Source organism: Chanos chanos, chromosome 6 (genome assembly GCF_902362185.1).
Source record: "Chanos chanos chromosome 6, fChaCha1.1, whole genome shotgun sequence".
In the NCBI taxonomy this organism is placed as follows: domain Eukaryota; kingdom Metazoa; phylum Chordata; class Actinopteri; order Gonorynchiformes; family Chanidae; genus Chanos; species Chanos chanos.
In genome coordinates this window covers 35101099-35111719 of record NC_044500.1, presented here as the reverse complement: position 1 = coordinate 35111719, position 10621 = coordinate 35101099, and the positions used below count along the sequence as shown (strand labels likewise).

The following is a 10621-nucleotide window of genomic DNA, read 5'->3' as shown; positions in this document are numbered from 1 at the left end:
CGTAGAAAAAATAACGACAAGACATACTAATACTGTTGATGTTTAATCTATAAGGAGGTAAGAGCGCTTCTGCAAACTGGAATGGTAAGAATGTTGACACCTACTGGTGTTCTTGGGAACATGGTCTGTATGTGATGTCCTCTAATATTGATTTAACGCGTGTTTGGCTTTTAATGATAAGCTGTAATAAACATTATCATCTTCTATAATACAATGGATTTCTGGGGGGGGGGGGGGGGGGTGTATGTGTGTATGTGTGTATGTATGTATACACAGTAGACCAGTGTGGACTTAACACAAATATATTCAGCATTTTATTGAAACTACCAGCTACTGAAGGCTCACTGCTAAAACAGAGAAAACAAGAATATGCATCTGAATTTGTCATGACACACACCACACATCATTCCACTTTTATCTTCTTTTTTTTCGTTTGTCTCAAAAGTAAATTTAGTATGTTATTTACAAGCTGATTAAACATAAACCTCTGTTAGACAGAGAACACAGGTCATTTGTAAGATCGATTTCTAACTGATCATGTTTCAGCTTTAACTCTCATGGTTAGACTGGTGTAGTTCCTTTTTTTCATTCTTGTAAAAATATTGCAAAATTTACATTAATTTCACATTTAACATTCATTCAAACACATAATGTGCAGCAATCATTCAGTTCACTGTATTGTCATACACTAGCACCAATGACAATAAGAGCATCATGACCGAAGACAGACTCAGATACCTTACTGGTGACATTTACATAATTTAGTTGAAAAATGAATAAAGTTCAAAAAAAAAAAAAAAAATTAACGTAGTTCACTGAAGGCAGTCTTTTGTTCTTTTTTTTTTTTTTTTTTTGGGAAATCCTCTGAAGTCCAAAGCAGCAGCACATCTGAGTGGTTCGAGTTATTTACTCTTGGTCTTGATATACAGTCCTCTGAGAACAAGTCATGTACCACCACATTATAGCAGCAGCAAACCTGCAGCTCTTTTAGGTAACAAATTAAACACAGTCTTTGAACAACATAGACTTACAGGAAAACATTCAAACAGTTTGTACAGTCGCTCCACTGTTACTATTCCTTAAAAAGAGTTTAGAGATAAGGTGATGAGGAGCTCATGTGTGATATCTTTATTTTGCCTGTTGTAGTTTTGTTATGAGGCAGGGTGTTGAGCTGATCATAAAGATAAACTGACAGGCATTGAAAAGGACAGAAATGGGATCCTCTGATGTGGATTTGTAGGCAGGGAGGCAGAGGAATATGGTGTAAAGGATCTCTATGTATTCTTTTCCACATCAACATTTTTTTTAAACAAACCACAATAGAAAACAGCTTGAAAGTGAAGGCAGTGTCTCAGTCAATATGCGTATGACATGCTATATCTGTGAGGTTCTCCCCCAGGAGGAAAGAATGACAAAATTAGTTCCCGTTCATGGCGTTATTGAGAATTATGAAAATCCCGCTGCTTTCTTTTGCTTTGCTTTGTTGGTTTATATTTAATGGAGAATACAGACGAAAGCGAGAGAGAGAGAGAGAGAGAGAGAGAGAACTGAGAAAATAGAGCAAACAGAAGAGAGGAAACAAGTGAAACCAATGGAGAGAGACCATACCTGTCCATAACATTTGGCTGTTTGAAGTCTAAAGGCCTTATGCTCCCCTTTGAAAAATACTTCATCAATAAGCAATGTGCCTGTACATATAGTGTTAGAGGTTGAAGACATGTGACTTTCTCCACAGGATCCTCAGGTTCCAACCACTTCTTATTCTTCACACCTGATATCCTCCAGTGGGTGTGGGCAAGACTGCTCTTAGCCCACCCATCCTTCCCAAATCTGCCCCCTGGATAGAGCAACAGAGAGAGAATGATTTAAGAACTTGTAATCAAATTCATTTATATTTTGCACTGCATTAAACATCTTTGCGAAAAATTTTGCGGGTGCAAACATGTTTCAGATATCAAGAGAAACCCGAACAAAACATTTCCTCTTGAATAACTGATAGATTAAGCGATAGAAAGAGATTTTAAGAGATTTTTTGTGAAATGAGGACAGAGAAAAAAAAAAAACCCCATAACAACATGTCATCATTCTACCGTATTTTCAATTTAAGAGTGAAAAGATTGTCTCTGAGACAATGAACATCGAGAAAAGAAGGTCACGATGATCTGAATTTGAATTGCTCATGCAAAAAGCAGCAGCATGCAGACTGGCCATCTGACTCAGAGACAGCGAGACACTCAGGGTGGATAGTGGGTATCTGGCTGAATTTGAAGAAGCAGATGGATTATCACACACACTCACATCGATTTGGAGGATGGTTTCTTCACTTTTGGCCTCTTTCGACGATGAAGGGGCCTAAACGCATATGCATACACACACCGCGTGCAGGCGTAGGTGTACACACAAACAACCACGCAAAAGAAAAACAAGCTGTTATGCACTTATCTTTCAAAATGAAGGGTTCGTTTGCTTGATAGTAAAACTCACCAACAGTTATTGTTTACATGATTGGAGAAAGTTACATAACATGGATAAGAAGCGCTATTCTGATTACTGGGTTATGCACAAAATATTTTAAACTGTAACTGTACTATTTCTTTTTTCTCAGTTTCCCTGAGGGTCTCAGTCTGAACAGAAGGTGTGGAACACCCACGGGCCTTTCCAAGGCATTATGGACTCCAAAAGAACAATATAGCTATCATTTTAATTGACAGGACTTTAATTATTTCTCGGTAACACAGGGAATATTACAAATTAACAAACAAACAAATAAAAATCACGACCGAGAAAGACAAAAAAATGCCAGAAAAGAAAGGATACGTAAAGTCATACCTGTATTCACTGAAATAGTTTCGTTCTTTGCCTCCTGCAGTATACATATCAAAAATGTTATTAGAACAAAACATCTCAGAATGGGTCATGTGTTCATGTGTAAGGTTGTTCATAGCACATGGACTATAATTTATAAATTACATACTGATATTCACCTATTAATACATGAACCTGTTTCAGGACCTGAACCTGTTTTGCTCATTTGTTTATTACTCACTATCATATCTTTTTGCACTACATGTACAGTTGTTTGCTCATTTGGTGTTTTTATTGCTCATTACTATATTATACATTATGGTATATTATATTTATTGTATTGTATTTTTATGTATACTTCTTCGCCTGTCTTTCTGCTGCTGTTAACACCCAAATTTCCCCCCTGGCAATCAATAAAGTCTTATCTTATCTTATCTTATCTTATCTTATCTTATCTTATCTTATCTTATCTTAACTCACCTGTATCCTGGTTACATTCTTTATGACCTTTGCAGCTGCGAAGTTTCATGAGCTGCAGGTGCATGTTGTTGAGAGTGTTGCGGTCTAGTGTGCTTACTGCATTTATAAGCTGCAGAAAGATGAGTAGAAATGGTAGTTATTCACCACAACTGTAGTTCTGAATTTCTGTTTGATTATCTAATAAACGCACATGAATGAATGAGAGAGACTGAGATTAATAGTTATTCCTTTGACAGTTACCTGGTAAGGGTCTGTGTTTAGGTCAAAATACTCCAAGAAGCCAGTAGCAAACTCACAAAACAAGTAGTTGTGTGTGTCGTTGATGGTCCTCAGACACCAGTAAGTGTTATTGTTGGCACTGGTACAAGCACAGAATGGACCCACTGGCAGGATGTCAAAGGAAGGAATTAATGAATGTGACACATTTAAAATAAACTGCAATTCAGACCATATAAACTACATTAACTGAAACCTGGACAGCAAGCCATAGAATGAAAGAAGTATTGTGAGACTGCAGTGTCTTACTTGTCCAGAAGGGGGCAGTCTGCCAGTGTTGGTTGTCGTGTGTGAAGCAGGTGAGCCCAGGCATGCTACAGGTGTCATTGTTACGGAGGCGCTTGAGCAGTTTACGTAATTTCTTCCTGCGCTTCTGTTCCTTCATTAACCACTGCTTCTTATCTTTGGATGACAATCTTAATCAAAGGTAAACACACAGATCAATGCTATGTGAAGTTGTGAGGAACCTAATCAAAGCAACAACATATTTTATCCACTCCCCAGTCAGGGTTTTCCATTCTTATGCTGCTGTCACGTTACGTACCTGAGTGAGTGAGACCGGCCTGCTTTGGGTCTGAACATCCCCCTGTTCTTGTGCTGGTAGCTTAAAACATGCCAATGAAAATCAGATGGAAGGAACAACACAGAATATATGCCTCCTCATGTTAATATTTTTCATCATAAGCGGTTAATAAATAATAGTGTGCATGCAAGGCAACAAAAAAATGAAGGTTGGGTGACAGAAAATTTTAACTGTAAAAACTGTTAACACAAGGGATTATTCAATTAACTGTACACTCACAAATTTCGGTTGCAGTCACACTCTTTGGGGCGAGCCTTTTTCAGGTGATCCTTAACCTCTCTCAGGTTCTTTATTTTAGTCTGTAGTGTCTCAATCTGTACACGGAGGAGTGGGATTAAAAACCGAACAAAATTCATAGTCATCTTAAAGAGAGACAGAGGATATTGGGATAAAAGACACCTTATTCGTACAGATAGACTGAGAGTATTATTTAGAGGCTCACCTCATGTTCAATGTGCAGTTTGTGGTCTTTCCACGCCTGTAGTGATCTGTACAGCCCCCCATCACAACTTACAGTGTCGTTCATCAGTATTGAACACCTGCACCAAACACATCATACACGTCACTTTTTTTCCCATTTCACTCTACTCAGCCTCTCTCCCTACAGGGCACCCACACAATACAGCAGCTCAAGCACCTCTACCATCAAGTATTAACAGTTTACACAAACACGTTCACAAACCTCCCATACATACCTTTGTCTCTTGAGCTTTGCATCTACACCATCTCGATAGCTATTTAATTCACTTTGTCAACACTTAGAGCTGCAGGGTGATCATCGTCTTCACTTTACCTGTAAGTAACTTTGAGTGCTGTGAGTGGTGAGAGGTTGTTGCTGAGGTCATCGTTGCTGCGTGTGGCTGTGGCTCCCATCCCGCTGTATTCCTCTTCTCCATCATCCCCCTGTTTCCTGCTGACCGGCCGACTGCCGTTCTTCAGGCCGATGGGCCGATAGCCCTCTTCCAGGTCTAGAGCATACACGTTAGCGTCGGGGAGGAGAGGGACGGAGCGAGCCAGACGATTTCGAGACACATTCTTCCCGGATTTTAGCTCTACGAGAGACGTAATGGCTCCATTACAGTCATGACAGCAAACTAGATTTATAGTGATGTGTCCTATTGATCACTATGATTCTCAGCTGAGTTTGAACAACGTATTCTATGCTTTACATTACGCATTTCTGCAATCAGCCACTTGGTGGCACCAGTCAGTTTTTCTGTGCATTTAGCAAGTATAGCAGCAAGGAATCGAACTTCTCATGTTTATGAGATGTTGGTTTCATATTATAACCAAGATTAAAGTATAAATTATCATTCATTAATGAGATACGAGTTTATAGTATCTTAAATATAACCGTTCCTCTGTTACTCGTAAAAATATTCATAACAGCCGCTGAGTTTGTACTCACTCCTCTTAGCGAGCAATCTTTTCCTCTTAACGGGTAGTGTGGGCTCACAGTCACACATGCCTGGATGGGAGCCAGGTCTGTAGGGCTGAGTACTGCCGCTGGCCATCAGGGCCTGCGCACGGGGAGCATAGAGACCTGCCAGTCCCTTACACTTAAACAACCTCAGCATACCGGAGGAGTCTTCTATACACTGCCACTTCTGCAGAGAGAGAAAGAAAAACAGCACAGAGAGTTTGGCAGACAAACAGGGATGGGGAAAGAAATGGAAAGCGATAAGCATTTGCTGTCTTTCGTTTCAATACTAAACAATTTCAGCATCTCTGTGAATACGAGGTTTTTTGGGGGGGGGGGGGGGGGGGGGGTGTTTGTACGTACCTGTCCTGGCTGCTCACAGGCTGTCTGATACTCAGCTCTCTGACACAGATCTCTGACACGCTGGTGCTTTGGTAAAAAGTTCTCCTGAGCCACCTCCTTTCCATCCACTAGCTTGTGGAGTGGCTTCCTGCATGATTGCCATGGAATTAGATTAGATCTACCCTATTACTACCATTAAAAAAACCACATCAACGCTATTTCCTCAACAGATGATTGTGTCAGAAATCTTGGAGTCACAGCTGGTGGCTCTTTAATGGCTATGGATTTAATCAATTGTTGGTGAAAAAACCTTTTTGGGAGATACAGTATAAGGTTAAGTCATTCAAAGTTCAATTAAAAATTCATGGATACATCTGGCCTGATCAAATTTACTCACCCTCTCTCGACGAGAAAAGAGTCCCTCCACACCCTCCCCTTCTTCCTAAACTGAAACCTTGAAACAAAGGGAGCACTGTCATTCAGTACAGAGTTCAGAGGCAAAATAAACCTGAAATAGCTATTACATATTCTTTTGAGCAATTTGGATAAACGGTTTATTGTCTTAGTAATAAATGAAATTTTAGATCATGTAATTGTCACCATGTGGCAGCTACATGTTGTTTTAGCACGGTTAAGAGTAAGGAGTGAATGAGGAGTGAAAACAAATCTGCTTCAGTTTAGGTGTGTACGTTTTTGGCACCTGTTGACTGGTCTGTCTGTGTCGAGCAGTTTGAGGATGGATTTGCCGTCCATATCAGCAGGGATGTCCACTCCAGCCATATCGAGTAGAGTCGGAGCTAAGTCAATGTTTAGTACTATGTGCGAGTTACTGTGAGAGGCAGGAGATGTTTAAAGACAAAAAAAATAACTAGCTCAAATTTCAAACCACCCAGAAAAAGTATAATATAACATATACAATTTGGGAAAGAGATGTGTTCAATCATAGGAATGGTTGATCACGGGCACTGTGATCACGGGCTTGTCTATGGAACTCACATGGCACCTGCTTCCACGTTGGGGCCACGTATGTAGAAGGGCACTCGGATGTCAAACTCATAAGGCATGGACTTGCCTTTAACCAGTCCAAACTGGCCAATGTGATAGCCGTGGTCAGACATGTAGATGAGGTACGTGTTGTCTAGCTCCCCTGTCTCCACTAGCATGTTATACACCTGTGAAATACAAACAGATAAGCTATCTCACATCAAAGACCTTCTCATAACTAAGGCATGCAGAATGTACAAAATATTGGGAGAATATTTCAACATAACAGTGCCCTTGACAGCAACATGTGGAGACTGGCAAAGCGAAAGAGAGACATGTGAATATGTGAATTTGGAGTAATAGGATGGTAAGGCTGGCTCAGAATCTCAGGCTGTACCTTTTCCACGCTGTCATCCACTGACAGCAGGGTCTGCAGCCTCCTCCTCTGCAGCATATTGGTGAACTGCATGTGCACAGGCTTCATTGGACCTGTATACCGCAGGATCCAGTGCTTGTCTGGGTTAGGAGCATAATTGTAACTGGGAGTTCTATGAGGAACATTAAAAAAGAAAAAAAAGTTGGGATCGAGAGACCAACCTACAGGGTTTTATTACAAGAAAAAAAAAGATGTAAATTCACATTTGTAGAACTAGGATGAACGTGCTTCCAAAACACATGGTGTATAATGCAGGATTTCAACGATTGTTCTCCTTTACGTATGACTATGGACCAAAATGTAGCTTTGTTTTGGTTTCTGCTGTGTCATGTCGTATCATATTGTATCAAAAAGCTGTCTGACCATGCATTATGATTACTCTGTGAAAAGAGCAGATTGAGAATTCATTTTTATAAGGGGCTTTGTTGACCCGGGGCACTCATTTCTTTGCACTCACTCGATTTGCATAGTGCGGTGCTAAAGAAGCCAGCCACTATTCTTTGATTAATAACCTCATTAATTTGCTGACTGCTTGATCAATAGTTTAAATATGGTGTGTTCTGGAGGCATGAATAAGACATTTCAATCAGTAATGAATTATGAACAATGATTTGTGACTGGCAAGTTGTGCTACAGAAATTTAAACTGGGAATGGAGAAACTATGTAAATAAACAGGAAACAAACTAAATTATAACGAATTAAATTAAATTAATAACAAGAACAGAAAGAAAATAATGAAAAAAGCATCTTATAAAATGATGATTGGGATTTTGCAATGCTAGAATTTTCACAAGAGGAAAGAAAGATTATAAAACACTAAAGCAGTATGGCTTAAGCTCTCTCTCGACACTTGACTAGTCATTAGTGAGAGGCAAAGCATGAGGCAATTAAAGAAAAAAAAACCCGATTTTTTTTAACATCACATACACAGAGAGAGGAAATAACTGCGTGTGCTAATAGTATCTTGATTATAAATACAACAGTCTCGATGATGAGATAGTTTGCTTGAATGTGCCCCGAGGACCACTGTGGTATCATGAAGAAATCATATTTTAGTCAATATTAGATCATTTAATATAGAACTTTCACAACAGAGATCTTTTAGAGATTAGCATGGGCAATATGTTGGAAACTCAGAAAAGATGTGGTAACTGTTCACATATGAGAGTAGGTGAGATATGTTTGTATGAGAAAGAGTGGTTTAAATGTGTGTGTGTGTGTGTTTGCGTGTGCTCACATATGCTGTGAGGCATTGGGAAAGGCACTGCTGTACTGTGGTGCTGCATCCTCTGGACCGTGAGGGGCAGCGTGACTCAACACCATCATCACCGGCCGATGAGGGTACATTCGTTTTGACATGCGAAAGTAACTGATGCTGTCATTAGTGATGATGTCAGTAAGATAATCCTGTGGGATAAACATGAAAACAAAATGATTAGTAAAGAAGAGCATGGTTTATCTGAAGTGATATAATCTAAGTGGGCAATATTATAAATGTATCTTACTGCTGCTGAATAAACCCGTCTCTCTACATCTATTAACCAGACGGCAAGAAGGTAACCTTTCTTTTCCTCTATACACCACCTCACTCATGTCAAGCAACAATTAAACATAAACTGCTGTTAACTACTGTAGTTGCCTTGAAACACCACAGCATTTTAATATGTGTTCTGTGTCTGTTTGAGTCAAATCTGATAGTAGACTTAGCTGCAGCCACTAAGGAACACATGTGGTCTCAGCCCACGTGACCATACATTTAATATATCTCCAAAACTGGGAAATGCTCGTAAATATTCATATCTATATACCATGAGAACAGCTTTCTGTAAAATGATGTACAGTTAAAATGCAAAATAGTAGGGAAGGCAGCCAAAAAAAAGGACTGGACACGTTACAGAACCTTGGGATATTCTGTTCCATGCTTCTCACGGACTCCGTTCCTGCACAGGGTGTAGTTATAAAAACGTGAGTTTTTCACCAGCGCTACCCATTCCCTCCATCCAGATGGCACGTAAGAACCATTATACTCATTAAGATACTTCCCAAAGAAGGCTGTGGGAAAAAAAAAGTAATGATATCGAGTTACACAAGCAAATCATTGTTCTCTGTGAATATGTCTACATGCTGGTGAACATGCTGTATCATTTCGGGGTATACAAACCGGTCCTGTAGCCTGAATTATTGAGATGCACGGCAAAGGTGTGAGGTTCATGGTGAGCCTGCCATGACGGAGAGGAACAGTTCTCGTTGTTTGTGTAGGTGTGGTGGTTGTGCACATATTTCCCTGTCAAAATGGAGGATCGTGACGGACAACACATCGGAGTGGTCGCAAACGCATTGGAGAAGTGGGTACCTCCCTGCATCATGATATGTCTGGTTTTATTCATTGCCTGCATAGAGCCTGAGAGAGGAGGATGGTGGCAGAGAAGAGAAAGAAAGAAGAAAGAATGAACAAATCTTGTTGAGCGTGGGGCCATTTAATTAATTCTTGTAAGCCCATTCAGATCGCCGGGGATTGTTCGGTTAACAGATGCTTGGCCGTAAATTGTTCTTGTTAGATTTAGGTGATAGGAATGGGACAAAGACCAGCAGTTAGGCCATTATGCCATTACTTCAGTGTAATAAGTGTTATATGGCTTGGACGAGTGGAGGGAACAGCCAGTTTGGCAGAACAATGGAACCCATCAGTCGCTCCACAATAGTAAATCATGAACGCCATATTACAGATTCAGGCAAATCACATCATTTGCAAGATTATTAAACCGTTCAGCTTAAGTGCATATACACACGCAAACGCACACGCACACGCACACACACACACACACACACACACACACAGACACACACACAGACACGCACACACTCATACCACGCATCACAGACACAGACACACACACACACAACACACACACACTTGCCTAACTCAATGTCCTGGTCATCAGTGAGGATTAAGATGACATTGGGCCGAACATTGCGTCGGTCTCTCTGCAGACGAGACCTTGACCGCTGGCTGGAGAGGTACATGGATCCATGAGTGAGGGAGAAAAGCCAAAGGAGGAAAAGAAGGCTGGCCATTCTCCACTCTGCCATGGCTCCACCCTGCTGTTACCTCCTCTTCCTACACTCCTCTACTACTCACACTCTGGGTCCCTCCCCTCACACCCTGGCTGTGGAAATAACAACACACACAAAAGATTAATTAAGACGTTAATGATTCCACAGTGCAAGATGTGATGGATTATTATTGTGACAAGAAGAACAAAACATTTACCATTTTGTGTACCTGTTATGCGT

At 40.4% G+C, this 10621-nt stretch overlaps 1 protein-coding gene across 1 annotated transcript; it reads right to left on the bottom strand.

Annotated features, from left to right (window-relative positions):
* Nucleotides 1-1806: 1806 nt before the first annotated feature.
* Nucleotides 1807-10417, bottom strand: sulf2a (sulfatase 2a). The gene is made up of 20 exons (XM_030777486.1): nt 10246-10417; nt 9489-9728; nt 9228-9379; nt 8565-8734; nt 7288-7438; nt 6903-7078; nt 6607-6735; nt 6304-6360; nt 5928-6054; nt 5553-5751; nt 4938-5196; nt 4587-4683; nt 4364-4458; nt 4106-4165; nt 3811-3977; nt 3526-3668; nt 3286-3394; nt 2830-2863; nt 2299-2352; nt 1807-1837 (listed from the first exon to the last, which is right to left on the bottom strand). Exons 1-20 carry the CDS (start codon nt 10415-10417, stop codon nt 1807-1809), a joined length of 2622 nt encoding a protein of 873 aa, XP_030633346.1.
* Nucleotides 10418-10621: the final 204 nt, after the last annotated feature.